The 23,723-nt window shown below is 44.7% G+C and overlaps 1 protein-coding gene across 6 annotated transcripts in view; it reads right to left on the bottom strand.

The window, feature by feature from the left end:
• LOC135556674 (transcription factor SOX-6-like) overlaps positions 1-23,723 on the bottom strand; it is a 186,052-nt gene that overhangs the window by 26,935 nt on the left and 135,394 nt on the right. For 5 of the 6 annotated variants that reach the window (XM_064990054.1, XM_064990053.1, XM_064990052.1 and 2 more), the window contains 4 exons: positions 20,790-20,869; positions 7,802-7,951; positions 5,653-5,872; positions 4,019-4,203 (listed from right to left, as the gene is read on the bottom strand). In XM_064990054.1, the coding sequence (XP_064846126.1) occupies positions 4,019-4,203; positions 5,653-5,872; positions 7,802-7,951; positions 20,790-20,869 (635 nt within the window). The remainder of the gene's footprint in view (positions 1-4,018; positions 4,204-5,652; positions 5,873-7,801; positions 7,952-20,789; positions 20,870-23,723) is intronic. The other variant, XM_064990055.1, reaches the window with a different exon arrangement.

Below are 23,723 nucleotides of genomic sequence, written 5' to 3'. Positions count from 1 at the left end.
ACTGATATACGGATAGACAAGGACAGTCGCACAAAACACTGATATACGGATAGACAAGGACAGTCACACAAAACACTGATATGCTGATAGACAAGGACAGTCACACAAAACACTGATATACGGATAGACAAGGACAGTCGCACAAAACACTGATATACGGATAGACAAGGACAGTCGCACAAAACACTGATATACGGATAGACAAGGACAGTCGCACAAAACACTGATATACGGATAGACAAGGACAGTCGCACAAAACACTGATATACGGATAGACAAGGACAGTCGCACAAAACACTGATATACGGATAGACAAGGACAGTCACACAAAACACTGACATGCTGATAGACAAGGACAGTCGCACAAAACACTGATATACGGATAGACAAGGACAGTCGCACAAAACACTGATATACGGATAGACAAGGACAGTCGCACAAAACACTGATATACGGATAGACAAGGACAGTCGCACAAAACACTGATATACGGATAGACAAGGACAGTCGCACAAAACACTGATATACGGATAGACAAGGACAGTCGCACAAAACACTGATATACGGATAGACAAGGACAGTCGCACAAAACACTGATATACGGATAGACAAGGACAGTCGCACAAAACACTGATATACGGATAGACAAGGACAGTCGCACAAAACACTGATATACGGATAGACAAGGACAGTCGCACAAAACACTGATATACGGATAGACAAGGACAGTCGCACAAAACACTGATATGCTGATAGACAAGGACAGTCGCACAAAACACTGATATACGGATAGACAAGGACAGTCGCACAAAACACTGATATACGGATGGACAAGGACAGTCGCACAAAACACTGATATACGGATAGACAAGGACAGTCGCACAAAACACTGATATACGGATAGACAAGGACAGTCGCACAAAACACTGATATACGGATAGACAAGGACAGTCGCACAAAACACTGATATACGGATAGACAAGGACAGTCGCACAAAAAACTGATATACGGATAGACAAGGACAGTCGCGCAAAACACTGATATACGGATAGACAAGGACAGTCGCGCAAAACACTGATATACGGATAGACAAGGACAGTCGCACAAAACACTGATATACGGATAGACAAGGACAGTCGCACAAAACACTGATATACGGATAGACAAGGACAGTCGCACAAAACACTGATATGCTGATAGACAAGGACAGTCGCACAAAACACTGATATACGGATAGACAAGGACAGTCGCACAAAACACTGATATACGGATAGACAAGGACAGTCGCACAAAACACTGATATGCTGATAGACAAGGACAGTCGCACAAAACACTGATATACGAATAGTCAAGGACAGTCACACAAAACACTGAAAAACGGATAGACAAGGACAGTCACACAAAACACTGATATGCTGATAGACAAGGACAGTCGCACAAAACACTGATATACGGATAGACAAGGACAGTCGCACAAAACACTGATATATGGATAGACAAGGACAGTCGCACAAAACACTGATATACGGATAGACAAGGACAGTCGCACAAAACACTGATATACGGATAGACAAGGACAGTCGCACAAAACACTGATATACGGATAGACAAGGACAGTCGCACAAAACACTGATATACGGATAGACAAGGACAGTCACACAAAACACTGATATGCTGATAGATAAGGACAGTCGCACAAAACACTGATATGCTGATAGACAAGGACAGTCGCACAAAACACTGATATGCTGATAGACAAGGACAGTCGCACAAAACACTGATATGCTGATAGACAAGGACAGTCGCACAAAACACTGATATACGGATAGACAATGACAGTCGCACAAAACACTGATATGCTGATAGACAAGGACAGTCACACAAAACTCTGATATGCTGATAGACAAGGACAGTCTGTCAGTCTCTGTCTGTGTGTCTGTCTCTGTCTGTGTTTCTGACTCGTTGTGGGAGTGTGTCTGTGTGTGTTTCTGTGTGTCTGTCTGTCTGTCTGTCTGTCTGTCTGTCTGTCTGTCTGTCTGTCTGTCTGTCTGTCTGTGTGTGTGTGTGTGTGTGTGTGTGTGTGTGTGTGTGTGTGTGTGTGTGTGTGTCTGGCTGTGCGTGACTGCCTGTGTGTGGCTGTCTGTGTGTGGCTGTCTCTGTCTTTGTGTGTCTGACTCTCTCTGTGTGTCTGACTATCTGTGTGTCTGACTCTGTCTGTGTGTGTCTGTCTCTGTTTGTGTGTGTCCGTCTCTGTCTGTGTGTCAGTCTCTGTCTGTCTCTGTCTGTGTGTGTGTGTCTCTGTCTGTGTGTCTCTGTCTGTGTGTCTCTGTCTGTGTGTCTCTGTCTTTGTCTGTGTGCGTGTGTGTCCGTCTCTGTGTGTGTTTGTGTCTCTGGCTGTGTGTGTATGTGTCTTTGTGTGCGTGTGTGTGTGTGTCTCTGTCTGTGTGTGTGTGTCTCTGTCTGTCTGTGTGTCTCTTTCTGTCTATGTGTCTCTTTCTGTCTGTGTGTCTCTGTGTGTGTCTCTGTGAGTGTCTCTGTGTGTGTGCCTGTGTCTGTCTGTGTGTGTCTGTTTGTGTGTGTGTCTATCTGTGTGTGTCCTCACAGTTCTCGAGTTCTTGTCTAATCTGTTGTTTCAAGGTCATTTAGCTGTTTATTTGAGTAATAGTAGATGGAAGGGAGTTCCATGTGATCATGGCTCTGTATAATACTGTGTTGCCGTGAACTCATTTTGGACTTGGGGACCGCGAAGAGACCCCTGGTGGCATGTCTTGTGGGGTATGTATGGGTGTCTGAAGAGACCCCCGGTGACATGTCTTGTGGGGTATGTATGGGTGTCTGAAGAGATGCCTGGTGACATGTCTTGTGGGGTATGTATGGATGTCTGAAGAGACCCCTGGTGACATGTCTTGTGGGGTATGTATGGGTGTCTGAAGAGACGCCTGGTGACATGTCTTGTGGGGTATGTATGGGTGCCTGAAGAGACGCCTGGTGACATGTCTTGTGGGGTATGTATGGGTGCCTGAAGAGACGCCTGGTGACATGTCTTGTGGGGTATGTATGGGTGTCTGAAGAGACCCCTGGTGACATGTCTTGTGGGGTATGTATGGGTGTCTGAAGAGACGCCTGGTGACATGTCTTGTGGGGTATGTATGGGTGTCTGAAGAGACCCCTGGTTACATTTCCATCAAAGATCTCTTTCTCATAAAAACTACAGAAGAAGTTAATCTCTCGTCAAACCTCAACCAGGAAAGACATGGCATGCATGTCTTTCCTACATGCAGGTAGCATAGTGGTTAGAGCGTTGGGCCAGTAACCGAAAGGTTTCTAGATCGAATCCCTGAGCTGACAAGGTAAAAATCAGTCGTTCTGCCCCTGAACAAGACAGTTAACCCACTGTTCCTTGGCCATCATTGTAAATAATAATTTCTTCTTAACCAACTTGCCTAGTTAAATAAAATGTTAATGGTAGTTCTGTATGTGTAGTTAAGGGCAAGGTGTGCTGCTGTGTTTTGAGCCAGATGCAGCATTGCTAGGTCTTTCCTGGCTGCATGTGACCATTTTACCAGACAGTAATCAAGAAGGGACATGATTAGAGCCTGAACAACTAGTACAGGTGATGTTTGTGTCAAAAACGCAGAACATCTTTTTAGAACAGACATACTGTATTTCTCCCCATCTTCACAACAACTTTCGCAATTTTCTATCTATTTCTTTATTTAACTCGGCAAGTCGGTTAATTAAGAACACATTCTTATTTACAATGACTGCCTGATAATTGACGGTCCAATGTGTTACCTTGGAGTTTAGCTTCCTCAACTTTCTCAATGGTCTTTAACTCCAGTTGAAGTTAAGGTCATAGAATGTTTATTAAACTAAATACAATGATTTTAGTATTAGATGCATAAACACACATGTGCATGTGTATATGTGTGTGTATGCATCTACGTGTTTGAGTGTGAGTTGTGTGTGTGCATACGTTCATGTGCGGGTGCATCTTTATGTGCGTCGTGACTATCACCTTGTTGCCATTGCTGAGGCTCATGCCGCTCAGGGCTGTGAGCTTGGCCTCCAGGCTCTGCTGCTGCTGATGATGAAGCTGTTCTCTCTGGATCTGCTCCCTCATCTTCCTCGCCTCCTGGATGGCCTTCATCACCGCGTCCTGGTCCCCAAACAACGCTGTGGAGTTCAGGCTGGATAGGATGTCTGTGGGTAGAAAGCATCGGCCGTCAGTGTCTGACTGTTGACGGGCACAGCAGTAGACCAATCAACATTGTTGCTGTACGTGACCTCACAGGAAAAGATCTTGACACGACTGATTCCAAATGGACCACTAGCTCCTCCTCTCTAGACATGTGTAGAGCTGAGAGGATTGGTTCCTCCTCTCTAGACATGTGTAGAGCTGAGAGGATTGGTTCCTCCTCTCTAGACATGTGTAGAGCTGAAAGGATTGGTTCCTCCTCTCTAGACATGTGTAGGGCTGAGAGGATTGGTTCCTACTCTCTAGACATGTGTAGAGCTGAGAGGATTGGTTCCTCCTCTCTAGACATGTGTAGAGCTGAAAGGATTGGTTCCTCCTCTCTAGACATGTGTAGAGCTGAGAGGATTGGTTCCTCCTCTCTAGACATGCGTAGAGCTGAGAGGATTGGTTCCTCCTCTCTAGACATGTGTAGAGCTGAAAGGATTGGTTCCTCCTCTCTAGACATGTGTAGAGCTGAGAGGATTGGTTCCTCCTCTCTAGACATGCGTAGAGCTGAGAGGATTGGTTCCTCCTCTCTAGACATGTGTAGAGCTGAGAGGATTGGTTCCTCCTCTCTAGACATGTGTAGAGCTGAGAGGATTGGTTCCTCCTCTCTAGACATGTGTAGGGCTGAGAGGATTGGTTCCTACTCTCTAGACATGCGTAGAGCTGAGAGGATTGGTTCCTCCTCTCTAGACTTACGTAGAGCTGAGAGGATTGGTTCATCCTCTCTAGACATACGTAGAGCTGAGAGGATTGGTTCCTCCTCTCTCGACATACGTAGAGCTGAGAGGATTGGTTCATCCTCTCTAGACATACGTAGAGCTGAGAGGATTGGGTCCTCCTCTCTAGACATACGTAGAGCTGAGAGGATTGGACAGGTATAAGCAACATAGAAAAAAGGTGGAGTTGTTACCATATTGCTTTTAGATCTCCAGCTCATTGAGTTCTACACAGAGCAAACTTTCCTCTACCTTCCTTGTCTAATTATCAGATGAAGAGGAAGTACTGAATGCTTGGGTGGCTGTTAAAAAAAGGCATAATATAGCACACAGGAAGGAACACACGTGAAGTGGTACGTCCTCAAAGACACTAGAGGAGCTAACGAAATTGTTTTGGTGTAAGGCAATGATTTAGATTGGGCTTAATCACAGATAGCAGAGGTAGAGAACTAAGGTTTATGGTCCAGGGCAGACAATGATGTGAGAGATCTCTTTAAACCAAATAACGTGTGCTGGGTTTCACTGGTTCCGCTGCCTGGGTTTTCATTGGTACTAAATACAGGGCTTTGGGCACTTGTAAAAAATAAAAAAATAAAACTAGGTCTCCTTTGGGGTTGACTTGAAATGGAGGTGGATGCTAGGAATGTTTGTGTGCAATGTGAAGGTGTTTGTGTGCATTTTGTTTATTTGTACCTGTGAGTGTGTGCGCAGGCATGTGTGTGTGTTCACTGCACCCACCCAGTGAGCCTCTGCCCATGTTGGAGAGAGGGCTGGGGATGCGCCCCTTCCCCATGGTGATGGGGCTGATCTTGTTGCTGGGGAACAGGGTGTGTGAGGGCGAGGACGGGGAGCGGTGGGGCTCGCCAGTCTTGGATCGGGCTGAGAGGTTCAGGGGCTGCGTCGACCCTTCCTCCTGTGGAATACGAGGAGAAAGAGCAGGCACAGGGGTAAGAAAAGGCTGAAAACACCATGGACCTGTTAAATGGGCAAACAATTATTTTGACGTTGTTATGATGGCATTATGACAGACTGCTTCATGTGAAGACCTGGTGAAAATGTAGTTGTCAGTTGAAGTGTGTATACACTGAGTGTACTAAACATTAGCAACACCTTCCTAGTATTGAGTTGCACACCCTTTTGCCCTCAGAACAGCCTCAATTCATTGGGTTATGGACTCCACAAGGTGCCGAATGTGTTCTGCAGGGATTCTGGCCCACGTTGACCCCAATGCTTCCCACAGCTGTGTCAAGTTGGCTGGAAATCATTTAGGTGGTGGACTATTCTTGATACACACAGGAAATTGTTGAGCATGAAAAACCCAGCAGCTTTGCAGTTCTTGGCACAAACCGGTGTACTACCATACCCTGTTCAAAGGCACTTAAATCTTGTGTCTTGTCCATTCACCCTCTGTATGGCACATAAGCACAACTCAATTGTCTCAAGGCAGCAGGTGTTCTTTAATATGTTGTACACTCAGTGTAGCTGATGGTGTAAACTCTGCTGAGGAGGATAATTTCTCTATCCAACTGACTGAAGAGTCTGTCATCCTGATTCAACCTGACTCCTCTATTCAACTGAGACTCTGAATAATGTTGAAGCATGTCTGTCTGGGAGTTCAGATTGACAGAATAAAAACATTTGAAGCAGAAAAGTTGTGTTTGTTTATACTCAGTGTAGACCAGTGTGAATGATGTGTTTGAGAGTGCAATATTGCTTTAATACTTTGGTCGTGTTCCCCAGGGCACCGTGTTGAGACCGCACATTATTCAGAAGCTGGGAAAAATAAGGCTTTGACCCTCAGATTGCTGCCTAAAAAATGTATTCACTCAATTATCCCGCTCTCAAGTTGTGGCCATTTATAAATACATTTGATCAACAAAAACTTTTGCCGTCTCGTCTCCTCCTCTCTTTCCTAATCAAAGGTTCATGACCACATCGCCTCACATTGAGTTTGTGAGGAATCCCTGGAAGGGGATAGAAACTGGAAGAGAATTCGTCAACACCACCTGACTGAGTTGTGAAAGGGAACGCTAACAAACATGGATTTAATTTGGAACCAGTCTTGGGGAGAGGAGAAAGAACATGATTTGGGAGGCTGGGAGGACATTGGGATGCCAGTGTGGAGGGTAGAGAGAGTGGAAAGGGGTTGGGGAAGGTGGACGTTTCAAGGGAAGAGTACTACTGTAGAGCTGTGGTGAGTTCTGACTCCAGTCTATTGTGATGCTGGTTGAGTAGTATTGTGAAGCTGTGGTGAGTTCTGACTCCAATCTATTGTGATGCTGGTTGAGCAGTATTGTGGAGCTGTGGTGAGTTCTGACTCCAGTCTATTGTGATGCTGGTTGAGCAGTATTGTGGAGCTGTGGTGAGTTCTGACCCCAGTCTATTGTGATGCTGGTTGAGCAGTATTGTGGAGCTGTGGTGAGTTCTGACTTCAGTCTATTGTGATGCTGGTTGCAGCGACCCCACTTAGACACATGGCTCCCATTATTGCCTCGTCGAGTCAAGATGAGGCGTATGCTCTCGAGCTCACTCCAGTAAAGAGGTCTGGGCCCATGCCAAACAGCAGCCATCGCCAATGTGTGTGTGTGTGTGTGTGTGTGTGTGTGTGTGTGTGTGTGTGTGTGTGTGTGTGTGTGTGTGTGTGTGTGTGTGTGTGTGTGTGTGTGTGTGTGTGTGTGTGTGTGTGTGTGTGTGTGTGTGTGTGTGTGTGTGTGTGTGTGTGTACACACGTGTGTGTTCATTCCCTTTCACTTGAATCATTGATTCAGTCAGTGCGTTATATACTGTGTAACCAAGGTCCAAAACAAAAACACACAAAGTCAATCATAAAGAGAAGGCTCACCTTAACATGAGTGACAGGACTCAACACTCTCTTCTCACTCTTCAAGCCGGGGGGCGATAGGGGGTCTGAGGAGTTGGGAGGCTGTGGCAGTGAGGCCATTTTGGCTCCAGGTGAGATCTGCATGCTGGCCAGCTGGGCGGCGTACAGCTGCTGCAATGAGAGGAAATAGGGGAACTGACAAGCTATTAACTAGAGCTGGCTTAGTTCCCACCTCCCTCGCTGTGTGTCACACGCCCACACGCACCTCAGAGGAAAAACACAGAGGCCCTGTCTATAGCTGGTTGTGACTTAAAGCTAAAATGAAAAAGACACCCACAACTATGAGCATTGTTGGAGGCATGTGTTTGTTTGTCAAGGTTCAGATCCAGAGAAAACATATTTAACTCAAACCATCGCCAATCTATCTACAATTCCGATTCATTCAACAGATGGTGGTGTTCAGAGCGGCTTGCTCATCGATTGATATCAATGCTTGGATCCAGTTTGAGGTTTTGAGTGTTCCTCAAAACCTCAAGTCAGAGAAATGCTTCAAGTTAAATGTCAGAGTAAAGTTTCAGAGAAATGTTTTTTTTTAACTCTTTCAAAGAATTAATGGAGAATAAACCTCAATTTCAGAGAAATCCTACAAAGCTTCAGCCAGTCCAAGACACTTAGTAAATATTAAACAACCCAATCTAGAAGAGTGAAACACAGTCTCTGTCTGAGGTCCAGCAGTCTGAATCAAAGCTCTGACCACTGCCTGAAACCACTGTCAACCTCCGTTTGAGGACTTGACAACATATCAAAGCCCCAATCCTGCATGAAAACCACCCAGACATGGCTTGTGTTCAGTAAGACTTGGCCTGCCTCTCTTCCTCCTCCTCTCCTCTAATATCTCCATTTCTCCACTCCTCTTTTATCTTCTCCTCTCCTGTCTCCTCTCTCACCGTTCTCCACTCTTCTCTCCTCTCCCTCATCTCCTCCCCCCTCTCCTCTCCTCTCTTCTGACCTCAAGCTCTCTCTCCCCTTGTCCTCTCCTCTCTTTCCCCTCTCAACCCCTCTCCCTCTCTCCCCATTGTATCATTGCCCCAGTGTTGTGAGATCTGATTTCCTCTCAGTCTAACCGCTAGGCCTCATGAGGACTCTGAGGTCCGTGGAGGAGGGTGGCAGACACACGAGAAGCAGAGCAGACGGGAGGAAGGCTGCGCCGTCTCATTCTGTGGTTCAGGCAGTGAGTTGGACAGCCTCTCTCTCTAGCCAATATTAAACACAAACAGAAGGGGCCCTCGCCGCGATGAAACAAAGCCCTGGTGTCACGGCGCTTATTTTCCTTGGCGAGTATGAGGAGTGCCCGGGCCAACCTCTGGCGATATGAGATCCGCTCAAGAATGTGCTTTGAATGACTGGTAGGGGCCCTCGCCCGTCTATCATTCACGACCACAAGAGTAACTTGCTGTGGTGATGGCTGTTGTTCATACAACTGCGGAGAAGAGGAGAGCTGAGGTTGAGGTATACACCTTGAATGTCTCCGAGGCCCAAGCACACGTACAAACACACACACCGTCTCTCTCTACTAAGTAAGGATTATGTATGGGAATGATTTAGACAGTTAGACTGAGCTATGGGCCCCTATACCCAAGCACACTCATACAGACTTCAAACACACAAACAAACATTCACATTCATACCCCCATACAAACTAAAACAGAGATAGCCCCCTCTTTCAATATGGCTGCCAAAATAACATCAGACAAGAGCTTTGCACAGAGCGCTGACAAAAAGCGACCAGTCAAATGTAAATAGGGAGTCAAACGGTGCACCTTTCTAGTAACCTAGTAAAAGACTGCCACAGTAATTTTTAGCCCCATTGAGCCTTGGAAATTTATCATTTCATTATTGTTTACTTGACCCTGACCTTGCCAACTGGCATAATGCTTTTTAAAGTCAAACAAACAAAAGCATTGAAGACAGGCCTTTTTCTCCCTTTTCCGACCAAAAATCTGAGGGATCGATGGCCGGCTAGAAGCCAATGTGCAACGTAAACAACGGCAATCTGACCTCTCGCTGTTCAGTAAACCCTGAGGGAAGATAATGCAGTGATTTTTTTTTTAATTACAAATTGACAAACAGTCTTTAAAAACAAAACTCTCTATTGGACGGGGGCTCTGGCTGTTAGTGCTAATTTGACTGAAACTAAATGATTAGTCTGTAATTTTCCTCCATCAGTGCTGGTTTTGACAGCCATGTTAGCACAATAATATGCTAAGAGAAAGGTATGATGTGCTTTATAGGGGGCTGAGTAGGAGTGCTGATCTAGGATCATTATGGGCTTTAAGATCATAATAAATAAGTTAACATGGATTCTATACCTGCCCCTAGCGGGACTGGTACAATCCCCTTGGCTAGTTTCTTTTAGCCTCGGCTTTCTATTGATCTCAGTATCAGAAAAACACATGGGGGTTGGAATTTTTCAGCAGGTTAGGAGGGAGAGAAAGGAGAAAAAGGGACTGACTGCCTGACGCTTACCAAGAAAAGGCTAAATTAACAACTTCTGGTGTGTGTGTGTGTATTCTTATGTATGTGTGTGTTTGCGTGCGTGCGTCCTGCGTGCTCACACAAGTTTGTGTGCGTGTGTAAACGTACATATGTGTAAAAGTCACAGTAAGCGTGTCTGTATATATAAACTCAGCAAAAAAAGAAACGTCCTCTCACTGTCAACAGCATTCATTTTCAGCAAACTTAACATGTGTAAATATTTCTATGAACATAACAAGATTCCACAACTGAGACATAAACTGAACAAGTTACACGGACATGTGACTAACAGAAATGGAATAATGTGTCCCTGAACAAAGGGGGCTCAAAATCCAAAGTAACAGTCAGCATCTGGTGTGGCCACCAGCTGCATAAGTACTGCAGTGCATCTCCTCCTCATGGACTGCACCAGATTTGCCAGTTCTTGCTGTGAGATGTTACTCCACTCTTCCACCAAGGAAACCTGCAAGTTCCCGGACATTTTTGGGGGGAATGGGATTGACGTGCTCAATGGGATTGAGATCCGGGCTCTTCGCTGGCCATGGCAGAACACTGACATTCCTGTCTTGCAGGAAATCACACACAGAATGAGCACTATGGCTGGTGGCATTGTCATGCTGGAGGGATGAGCCTGCAGGAAGGGTACCACATGAGGGAGGAGGATGTCTTCCCTGTAACGCACAGCATTGAGATTGCCTGCAATGACAACAAGTGCAGTTCGATGGTGCTGTGACACCATGAAAAACCATGATGGACCCTCCACCTCCAAATCGATCCCACTCCAGAATGCAGGCCTCGGAGTACCGCTTATTCCTTCAACGATAAACGCAAATTCGACCATCACCCCTAGTGAGACAATACCGCGACTCGTCAGTGAAGAGCACTTTTTGCCAGTCCTGTCTGGTCCAGCGACGGTGGGTTTGTGCCCATAGGCAATGTTGTTGCTGGTGATGTCTGGTGAGTGACCTGCCTTACAACAGGCTTACAAGTCCTCAGTCCAGCCTCTCTCAACCTATTGCGGACAGTCTGAGCACTGATGGAGGGATTGTGTGTTCCTGGTGTAACTCAGGCAGTTGTTGTTGCCATCCTGTCCCTGTCCCGCAGGTGTGATGTACCGATCCTGTGCAGATGTTGTTACACGTGGTCTGCCACAGCGAGGACGATCAGCTGTCCATCAAGTCTCCCTGTAGCGCTGTCTTAGGCATCTCACAGTACGAACATTGGAATTTATTGCCCTGGCCACATCTGCACATCTGTATGTTCACCTAGATGAGCAGGGACCATGGGCATCTTTCTTGTGGTGTTTTTCAGAGTCAGTAGAAGGGCCTTTTTAGTGTCCTAAATTTTCATAACTGTGACCTTAATTGCCTACCGTCTGTAAACTGTTAGTGTCTTACAACCATTCCACAGGTGCATGTTCATTAATTGCTTATGGTTCATTGAACAAGCATGGGAAACAGTGTTTAAACCCTTTACAATGAAGATCTATGAAGCTATTTGGAGTTTTACGAATTATCTTTGAAAGACAGGGACCTGAAAAAGGGACAATTCTTTTTTTGCTGAGTTTATACATACAGTCGTGGCCAAAAGTTTTGAGAATGAAACAAATATTAATTTTCACAAAGTTTCCTGCATCAGTGTCATTAGATATTTTTGTCAGATGTTACTATGGAATACTTAAGTATAATTACAAGCATTTCATAAGTGTCAAAGGCTTTTATTGGCAATTACATGAAGTTGATGCAAAGAGTCAATATTTGCAGTGTTGACCCTTCTTTTTCAAGACCTTTGCAATCCACCCTGGTATGCTGTCAATTAACTTCTGGGCCACTGATGGCAGCCCATTCTTGCATAATCAATGCTTGGAGTTTGTCAGAATGTGTGGGTTTTTGTTTGTCCACCCGCCTCTTGAGGATTGACCACAAGTTCTCAATGGGATTAAGGTCTGAGGAGTTTCATGTGCATAGACCCAAAATATCAATGTTTTGTTCCCCGGGCCACTTAGTTATCACTTCTGCCTTATAGCAAGGTGCTCCATCATGCTGGAAAAGGCATTGTTCATCAGCAAACTGTTCCTGAATGGTGGGAGAAGTTGCTCTCGGAGGATGTCTTGGTATCATTCTTTATTCATGGCTGTGTTCTTAAGCAAAATTCAGCCACTCCCTTGGCTGAGAAGCAACCCCACACATGAATGGTCTCAGGATGCTTTACTGTCAGCATGACACAGGGCTCATGGTAGCATTCACCTTGTCTTCTCTGGACAAGTTTTTTTCCGGATGCCCCAAACAATCGGAAGGGCGATTCATCAGAGAAAATTACTTTACCCCAGTTGTCAGCAGTCCAATCCCTGTACCTTTTGCAGAATATCAGTCTGTCCCCCGATGTTTTTCCTGGAGAGAAGTGGTTTCTTTGCTGCCGTTCTCGACACCAGACCATCCTCCAAAAGTCTTCGCGTCACTGTGCGTGCAGATGCACTCACACCTGCTTGCTGCCATTCCTGAGCAAGCTCTGTGCTGGTGGTGCCCCAATCCCGCAGCTGAATCAACTTTAGGAGTCGGTCCTGGCGCTTGCTGGACTTTCTTGGGCGCACTGAAGCCTTCTTCACAACAATTGAACCACTCTCCTTGAAGTTCTTGATGATCCGATAAATGGTTGATTTAGGTGCAATGTTACTGGCAGCAATATCCTTGCCTGGGAAGCCCTTTTTGTGCAAAGCAATGATGACGGCACATATTTCCTTGTGGGTAACCATGGTTGACAGAGGAAGAACAATGATTCCAAGCACCACCCTCCTTTTGAAGCTTCCAGTCTGTTATTTGAACTCAATCAGCATGACAGAGTGATCTCCAGCCTTGTCCTCGTCAACACTCACACCTGTGTCAACGAGAGAATCACTGACATGATGTCAGCTGGTCATTTTGTGGCAGGGCTGAAATGCAGTGGAAATGTTTTTTGGGGGATTCAGTTCATTTGCATGGCTAAGACGGACTTTGCAATTTATTGCAATTCATCTGACCACTCTTCATAACATTCTGGAGTATAGGGGGTCAGACATTTACAGACACTCAACAAGTACTTGGTAGCATTGGCTTAAAATTATTTCACTTGGGTCAAACGTTTCGAGTAGCCTTCCACAAGCTTCCCACAATAAGTTGGGTGAATTTTCCCTTATTCTTCCTGACAGAGCTGGTGTAACTGAGTCAGATTTGTAGGCCTCCTTACTCGCACACGCCTTTTCAGTTCTTCCCACAGATTTTCTATGAGATTGAGGTCAGGGCTTTGTGATGGCCACTCCGATGCCTTGACTTTGTTGTGCTTAACCCATTTTGCCACAACTTTTAAAGTATGCTTGGGGTCATTGTTCATTTGGAAGACCAATTTGCGACCAAGCTTTAACTATCTGACTGATGTCTTGAGATGTTGCTTGATGATGCCATCATCGTCCTCATGATGCCATCTATTTTGTGAAGTTCTCCAGTCGCTCCAGCAAAGTACCCCCACAACATGATGCTGCCACCCCCGTGCTTCACGGTTGGGATGGTGTGCTTTGGTCTGCAAGCCTCCCCCTTTTCCTCCCCCTTTTCCAAACATATTCATTATGGCCAAACAGTCCTATTTTTGTTTCATCAGACCAGAGGACATTTCTCCAAAAAGTACAATCTTTGTCCCCATGTTCAGTTGCAAACCGTAGTCTGGCTTTTTTATCGCGGTTTTGGAACAGTGGCTTCTTCCTTGCTGAGCGACTTTTCAGGTTATGTCGATATCAGACTCATTTTACTCTGGACATAGATACTTTTGTACCTGTTTCCTCCAGCATCTTCACAAGGACCTTTGCTGTTGTTCTGGGATTCATTTGCACTTTTCGCAACAAAGTACATTCATCTCGAGGAGAAAGAACGTGTCTCCATACTGAGCGGTATGACGGCTGCATGGTCCCATGGTGTTTATACTTGCGTACTATTGTTTGGAAATTGCTCCCAAAGATGAACCAGACTTGTGGAGGTCTACAGTTTTTTTTTCTAAAGTCTTGGCTGATTTCTTTTGATTTTCCCATGATGTCAAGCAAAGATGCACTGAGTTTGAAGGTAGGCCTTGAAATACATCCACAGGTACACCTCCAATTGACTCAAATGATACCATTTAGCCTATCAGAAGCTTCTAAAGCCATGACATAATTTTCTGGAATTTTGAAAGCTGTTTAAAGGCACAGTCAACTTAGTGTATGTAAACTTCTGACCCACTGGAATTGTGATACAATGAATTATAAGTGAAATAATCTTTCTGTAAACAATTGTTCAAAACATTACTTGTGTCATGCACAAAGTAGAAGTCCTAACCGACTTGCCAAAACTATAGTTTGTTAACAAAAAATTTGTGGATTGTTCGAAAAACGAGTTTTAATGACTCCAACCTAAGTGTATGTTAACTTCCGACTTCAACTGTACATAGCATAGGAATGCCCTCTAATAGATTCACAGCTGAGTCTCACTGAGAACACGTCCATCACTCGTCCTCAAGTTGTGCCTATGCTCTAATCTCTTCAATGGGTCAGATGTCTGCTCCTTAACGTCTGCCCCAAAACATTTTGATTTGATTCTCCTATTAAACTCGGAAGTCACACAAATGTTATGCAAAGAATGAAATCACACAGGGCAAAACAAATTTGCAAACCCCTATATTTAGCAAAGTAGTGGAAAACCCTTGATTCTCCATATATCAGTGTTGCGTCAATACCTCACCTTTAGAGCTATGAAACAGAAATAGCTAATTGAGCCGGAGAGGAAAAGAGTAAGAGATGTCTTGTGATGACAACAAGAATGTCTGAGATCTATCTATCTATCTATCTATCTATCTATCTATCTATCTATCTATCTATCTATCTATCTCTCAATTCTCTCCTCTCCATTAGTACATGTCAATCTCTCTCCTCTCCATTACTACCTCTCTCCTCTCCATTACTACCTCTCAATCCCACTAATCTCCATTACTCTCTCTCCATTCCCTTTTAATCTATCGGCTCTCCATTACTGTCTCTCTCTCTCTCTACTATCGCCAACTCTCTCCTCTCCTCTCCATTATCTCTCGATCTCTCTCCTCTCCACTAATATCTCTCAATCTCTGTACTCTATTACTCTCTCTCCACTCCCTTCCTATCGCTCTCCTATTACTATCTCTCTATCCTCTCCATTACTATCACTCAATTGCTCTACTCTCCATTCCGCTCTCCTCTCCATTTCTATCTCTCTAATCTCCCTTACTATATCTCTCTTGAGCAGATCAACATGAAGAGCAGCGCTGCCGCCTTGGTGCCGGATCTGCCTGCGCCTTCATCGCTGGGACTGCCTGTGTCTAAGCACAGCTGTGCTGACTGCAACTACGCTGACTCCAACAGCGGCTTTGTCGTCGAGCTCGGCTCCTTTCCCTCTCTCTGGCTCTGATTGGCCTCTGCCTGCTGTGGGAGGTCTGGACCTATCGTCCGGAGCTGCAGGCGTACGCTATCATGCTTCTCGTGGGCCCGTGAAATGTTCCACAAATTTTGTGAGGGTTATGAATGGGCAAATTTGTCCATTCCATTCCATTGTATTGGGTAGTTTAATGGTGAGAAATGTCACAGTCCTTGGAGCAAAAACCTTGTGCTATCCAGGAGCACGATTACAGGACATCCCTAAGCTGCTCCCAAACTTTATAAACCTGCATCAGGACATCAATAAGCAGCTCCCAAACATTATAAACCTGCATCAGGACATCAATAAGCTGCTCCCAAACATTATAAACCTGCATCCGGACATCACTAAGCTGCTACCAAACATTATAAACCTGCATCAGGACATCAATAAGCTGCTACCAAACATTGTAAACCTGCATCCGGACATCACTAAGCTGCTCCCAAACATTGTAAACCAGCATCACGAAATTGAGTCTATCATAGTTCATGTGGGATTCAATAACATTATGAAGGGCAGCTCAGAACAGCTGAAGATTGATTTTAAAGAGCTGATTGGGTCTCTACACCTACAAACGCCCCATAAAATCTGGCCCCCTGCCCTCCCTAAATCGTGACCTTGAACATTTCCGCAGACTTTTATCCCTCCATAACTGGCTTTGTGACTATTGCAGCTCTGTGGGTGTAACATTGATTGACAATTCTGATACCTTCTGGAAACAACAATCATTTTAAAAGGAGGATGGGATCCACCCAAATCATTTGGGTTCCTGGATCCTTTCACAGCATTATAAAGGTACGTTGAGACAATGACTTATCAATGACCCAAGCCCAGCTTAGTTAATACCTACCATTGTGATGAGTTGTCATAATGCTTCAGCAAATGTACATTATCCCAGGTGCATTGGGAGACACAATGTAAGTAACCTAATCCTACAGCTATTATGTGCAGTAATCATGTGCTTGTGATCCAGAGTTATACTGTTAGCACTGAGTCGTGTGCCCTAATGGGAAGTCCAAGGTGTGTAGATCACCCTGCACTGACATCATTTTTTATTTATTTAACCTTTAATTCTTATTTTAAATGACGGCCTAGGAACAGTGGGTTAACTGCCTGTTCAGGGGCAGAACGACAGATTTGTACCTTGTCAGCTCAGGGGTTTGAACTTGCAACCTTCCGGTTACTAGTCCGACGCTCTAACCACTAGGCGACCCTGCCGCCCCTCCACTCTAACCACTAGGCGACCCTGCCGCCCCAGGTAAATAACATGAGCATGTCTTGTTGCTGTTGCTGTTTATATTCAGAACCACATTCCTGTAAAGCTTAGACAGGATCTCATGTTAAATACTGTTTAAGTAACATGGCTACATCTGCCTCACCTAAAGCCCATTCTGGTGGGAAGCTGCTATAGACCACAAGTGCTAACAGTCAGTATCTGGATCACGTGTGAAATGCTTGATAATGTATGTGAGATATCAACAGAGGCATGTTTTCTGGGGGATTTAAGTAGTGACTGGTTTCATCAAGCTGCCCACTCAAGAAAGAAATTAAAACTGTAACCAGTGCCTGCAACCTGGTTCAACCTACCAGGGTAGTTACAAACAGCACAGCAATGAAATCATCAACATGTATTGACCACATCTTTACTAATGCTGCAGAAATGTGCTTAAAAGCAGTATCCAAAAAACCATTGGCTGTAGTGATCACAATATAGCAGCACTATCTAGGAAAACCAAAGTTCCTAAGGCTGGGCATAATATTGTGTATTAGGCCCATGGCAAGGGAGAACTGGATCAGTACCAGACCCTGTCTGTCAGTCTCTAAAACAGTTTGATGTTGCTGGGACTGATGCACTACCAGACCCTGTCTGTCAGTCTCTAAAACAGTTTGATGTTGCTGGGATGAAGCACTACCAGACCCTGTCTGTCAGTCTCTAAAACAGTTTGATGTTGCTGGGACTGAAGCACTACCAGACCCTGTCTGTCAGTCTCTAAAACTGTTTGATGTTGCTGGGATGAAGCACTACCAGACCCTGTCTGTCAGTCTCTAAAACAGTTTGATGTTGCTGGGACTGTTGCACTACCAGATCCTGTCTGTCAGTCTCTAAAACAGTTTGATGTTGCTGGGACTGTTGCACTACCAGATCCTGTCTGTCAGTCTCTAAAACAGTTTGATATTGCTGGGACTGATGCACTACCAGATCCTGTCTGTCAGTCTCTAAAACAGTTTGATGTTGCTGGGACTGTTGCACTACCAGATCCTGTCTGTCAGTCTCTAAAACAGTTTGATGTTGCTGGGACTGATCCTGGAACCCCTTTAGCATTTAGGATGAATCCCGTCTCTTTTAAAAAGTGCTGGTTGCTCCCACAGCATTTCAAAGAGACATTTCTGTCGTTGCAAAGTTTCTTCAGGTATTTCATTTAGGACAAAGAGTCGTCTGAAACATTCCGAACCCCTTCGGTAGCATGGGAGAGGCCAGAGATAATTACTATCTTCCTTGAGCTAGCGAGGGTCTGTTAAAAAAGGCTGTAGTCCTCCCTCAGATCTCCTAAAAACGAAGGTCGTTAAAACCTAAGTGAGTGACGATGGTGTCAATATTGGAGTAGTTGGCTAGAACTGTGGGCAAGAGAGAGTTGACGTCATGGACATGGGCTCCTGGGTGACAGTGGACCTTAGTTGGTCCACAGACCATAGGCAGGCCAAGATCTCGAGCTGCCCACAATGATGATGGTAGTGATGGAATCTGATGGGGAAACGCCCTGCTGAACTGTGGTGGCCGTGAGGGAGGGTGCCACTGCTCCCGGGGCTGGTAGGTCCATCTCAAGCGGGGCAAAGCTGTTTGATAGCTGGGTCAGATCTTCTCGGATAGATGGGAGGCCAGACTGCCTCCCCGACCTCCTACGCCTTGCGAGTGTCCAGTCTCCCATGGGCCGCGGAGCTGAGCTTAACATCTGTCTGTTGGATTGGGATAGATCAATGCCGCCCTACTCATCATCAGCTTTGCTGTTGAGATTGGGTTTGCCTGGGTTACAGCAAGGTCGGTGTACTTAGAAAGCAGGTTTTCCTTTTCTCGCATTCAAGCTAACAGACGGAGGATCTCTTCCCTAAGATGCTTGATGGTGGTGCATTTAGGGCAGACAAATGCCTGTCCATTTTCCAGTTCCACCTTATCTTCATCTTGGGTAAAAAATCATCTCACATCTGAAGCATTTGTGGGGTGTCTCGCCGGGTGTCTCACCGCGTGTCTCACCGTGTGTCTCACCGCGTGTCTCACCGTGTGTCTCGCCGGGGTGTCTCACCGTGTGTCTCGCCGGGTGTCTCACCGTGTGTCTCACCGCGTGTCTCACTGTGTGTCTCACTCTGACTCGTCTACAGTACATATGAAGCAGAGCCTGACCTGAGAGAGGGAGAACTTCTAAAGCACTACAGCGTACACCCAATGGCCACACACCGACGAGATGATTAATAATACTGCATGAGGCCAGGGACACCATGATGCTCATTGAGACGTAGACATATATCATGCCACTACTTTACTATATGATTGCGTTATTTTTGTCAAGACAAACTGAAGACTGTGTACTGTAGCACTATAACCCATATGGCCACACACAGACCACAAGGCTTAATAACAGTGCCACTTCTCCACATATATTAACTACACGCTTAATCTTTAGATGAGGTTAGACGTATGTCATTCTACTGAACTCTTATGTCATTTTTGTCATTACAAACTAAGAAAATGATTTTGTATCATTTTTCCAGCATTCCTAACCTTCTCTTTTCTTCAATGACGCTTACCCTATCTGTCTATAAATCTCAACCACTCCCCTTCACTTTGTTTTTGTTCTAAACAAGCGGTATAATGAGCATCTTCCTCTTTCATTCAGGTTTTCCTTCTCTCCATCTCCGAGATGTTTAAATATGAATGATTACACATGTCACGATGCATTCATCCTCTTCGTTCTACCTCACAAATGAACACGCACACACAACACCACTGTGAGGTACAGATGCTTTGATAATTTCAAAGGCACACGTGGAGATATTCTGTCTGACTGAACAGCAGGTTCCGTTTCCCAACTACACCACCGAGTGCTTTGTTAGGTCAATAACATTTAATGAGAGCTTTGCTAGGGGAAGCCATATTACAGCCTGAATAACCTGAGGTAAAGCTGTTATGTTTAACAGCTGACTGCAACGATACCAGAAATAATGATTGACGCCAGAAAGTGATAGTTTACCTACGAATATAACAATTTGAGACGTTCTGTTATTTTCCAATATGCTGTAGAGGAGGGGTGGATGACAATGTTGTAAAATTGGGGTACGCCCTTTGGGGTAGAGGCATTTTTTTTATTTTTTTTTGAAGCCATGTTCAATGATAACTATTCTCTATATGTGCCATTCGCTAACCATAGGTGTCAAGCACCAATAAAAATATGATACATTGCCTAGGCCAGGTGTTGTGCTAGTGGGTTGGAATACCAAAGAGATTTATCATATTGGCCTTTGTTTGACTCAGTCAACATATTTCAGATAAGGGAAGTGGTGGGTTCAATATCTAGGGTATAGAGTCTATAGGCTTGGTAAACATGGGAGTCTATAGGGGGCTTGGTTCGTTAGCATTGTTGCTAATGCCAGGCTAGTATTTTGTGGTTAGGCTGTTTAACAACTCTCATGCAGGACTTAGTGGACTAGCATGTTTCTGATAATATGTTTGTCTTATTGGGATCTACCCTCAAGACAAAATTTCCTCTGGAAAAACAATAAAAAACACAACTGGTTCCAAATTTGGGGCAGATACTTAGTAGGCCTAAATCTGGTACTGTAAATGCTTGTTAGCATGTCAGTACCTTTCCTTTGTGGAGCAGCACATGGCAATGTAGGGTGAAGTGGCCTCTAGACGCTGATCTTGGGTCAGTTTTGCATTTCCAATTCTAATGGTTTAGGTAAGGATTGGGGTAGGGAAGCTGATCCTAGATGTGTAGCTAAGTGAAATGTTTCCTTGAAGAAGCACATGGGCCTACCTGTAGTTGTAGCGGGCTCAGTCCTGACGCGGCTGCAGCTGCCATTGTGGATGGAATGAACTGCATGGGGTAGTTATCACCTATCAGGAGAGAGAAAACAAAACATACAATGAACTGCATGGGGTAGTTATCACCTATCAGGAGAGAGACAACAAAACATACAATTAACTGCATGGGGTAGTTATCACCTATCAGGAGAGAGACAACAAAACATACAATGAACTGCATGGGGTAGTTATAACCTATCAGGAGAGAGACAACAAAACATACAATGAACTGCATGGGGTAGTTATCACCTATCAGGAGAGAGACAACAAAACATACAATGAACTGCATGGGGTAGTTATCACCTATCAGGAGAGAGACAACAAAACATACAATGAACTGCATGGGGTAGTTATCACCTATCAGGAGAGAGACAACAAAACATACAATGAACTGCATGGGGTAGTTATCACCTATCAGGAGAGACAACAAAACATACAATGAACTGCATGGGGTATCAGGAGGAGAGACATGGAGTATAGTTATCACCTATCAGGAGGAGAGAGACAACAACAAAAAATGCATAGCCCAGGCTGAGATGAGGGAGTTTACCATGCCAAGAGTAAACCTTCCACCCTCCCCTCCAGATACTTGTTTGCTCAATCTTGCTCTTTCTGTCTCACTCTCGCCCAGTTCCAGTCTCTCTGTCTGTTTACCACTCTCTGGTTCCAGTCTCTCTGTCTGTTTACCACTTTCTGGTTCTAGTCTCTCTGACTGTTTATCACTCTCTGGTTCCAGTCTCTCTGTCTGTTTATCACTCTCTGGTTCTAGTCTCTCTGACTGTTTATCACTCTCTGGTTCCAGTCTCTCTGTCTGTTTATCACTCTCTGGTTCTAGTCTCTCTGACTGTTTATCACTCTCTGGTTCCAGTCTCTCTGTCTGTTTACCACTCTCTGGTTCCAGTCTCTTTGTCTGTTTACCACTCTCTGGTTCCAGTCTCTCTGTATGTTTACCACTCTCTGGTTCCAGTCTCTCTGACTGTTTATCACTCATTGGTTCCAGTCTCTTTGTCTGTTTATCACTCTCTGGTTCCAGTCTCTCTGACTGTTTATCACTCATTGTTTCTAGTCTCTCTGTCTGTTTACCACTCTCTGGTTCAAGTCTCTCTGACTGTTTATCACTCTCTGGTTCCAGTCTCTCTGTCTGTTTATCGCTCTCTAGTTCTCTCACTCTGTCCCTCACACTCTCTAACTCTGTTTTTCTCACCCACAAGTAATGGTAGATGTGTTCCTCATGTCTATTTCCTCCATACAAAAACCCACAGCCTACTAGCCTCTCGACGAACCCGCCCAGGCCTATAATGAATTGTGGCGTGAGCGTTTGTCAAAGGTTACTAATGTGTTATGTCTGTACTCATGGATCCCAGTAGAGTCGATGCACCACTGCTCTCTCCGAGCAGTACGACTTCTAACTTCTAACAGTAAGATTCCTGATTGCGATGCACTCATGAATCCAGCAGGCTTTTAACAATCTAGCACCAGAATGTTCTGCAGAAACCCCACTGTTTGTCCTAAAAGGCTTTTCATGTCTGCCTCAATGTTAAAATAAAAATACTGTAAACAAAAAAGAAAAGTTATAACCATTTCCATTACCATTTACAGCCATACTCCTTGGAGGGATAACTTTGTTACTCTATTTTATTGTATTATTATTTTTTAGAGTAAAATTTGTTTTTTGAAAAAAATTAAGATATGTTATGTTCTTGCTCAAAAACAAGGACTGGTGCACTACTTTTGACCAGAGCCCTATTCCCTACATAGGGCTCTGGTCAAAAGTAGTGCACTATGTAGGGAATAGTGCTCTGTTCAAATTAGTGCACTATGGGAAAATAATGTAATGTGGGAGAGGAGGAGAAAAGATAGAGCAGGTGGTGATTATAGTTCCTGCCTAGAAAGGGAGTCTGTGTGTGTGTCTGTGCATAACGTTTGTGTACATACAGTACATACATGTATGTACATATATGCAAAAGTGTATGTGTGTGTGTATGTGTCTGTGTCTGTGTCTGTGTGTGTGTGTGTGTGTGTGTGTGTGTGTGTGTGTGTGTGTGTGTGTGTGTGTGTGTGTGTGTGTGTGTGTGTGTGTGTGTGTGTGTCTGAGCAAGTGTGTGAAAGAGTGAAATTCCATGTTGCAGATGTGCTGTGTAACTGAAATGCTTTCAGAACATCATAAACAACAACATTCCACCGTTAGTTATCTATTTTTCCTTAAATGACTAACCAGGAAGTTAACCATTCTTGGTTGAAACTATGTCACAATGTTGCAAATTAACTAATAATGATTCACAAACAAACTAATTTCTACAACACATTATTTGTTTGTGAATCATGAATCGTTCATTTACAACATTTTGACAGCAGTATATATGAAACCTCCAACATTCTCAAATTGACACACTTCATAACGTAGACAAGAATGATCAAATTGGACGCAGTCTATCACAGTACCATCCATTTTGTCACCAAAGCCCCAAATATTACCCACCACTGCAACCTGTAAGCTCTCGTTGACTGGCCATCGCTTCATAGTCATCACCAAACCCACTGGCTCCAGGTCATCTACAAGTCTCTGCTAGCTATAGCCCCACCTTATCACAGCTCACTGGTCAACATAGCAGCACCCACCCGTAGCACGCGCTCCAGCAGGTATATCTCACTGGTCACCCCCAAAGCCAATTCCTCCTTTGGTCGTCTTTCCTTCCAGTTCTCTGCTGCCAATGACTGGAACGAACTGCAAAAATCTCTGAAGCTGGAGACCCATATCTCCCTCACTAACTTTAAGCACCAGCTGTCAGAGCAGCTCACAGATCACTGCACCTGTACATAGCCCATCTGTAAACAGCCCATTTATCTACCTACCTCATCCCCATACTGTATCTATTTATCTTGCTCC

The sequence above is a fragment of the Oncorhynchus masou genome, chromosome 15, assembly GCF_036934945.1.
Source record: "Oncorhynchus masou masou isolate Uvic2021 chromosome 15, UVic_Omas_1.1, whole genome shotgun sequence".
NCBI classification, from domain to species: domain Eukaryota; kingdom Metazoa; phylum Chordata; class Actinopteri; order Salmoniformes; family Salmonidae; genus Oncorhynchus; species Oncorhynchus masou.
This window is presented reverse-complemented; position numbering and strand designations above follow the sequence as displayed.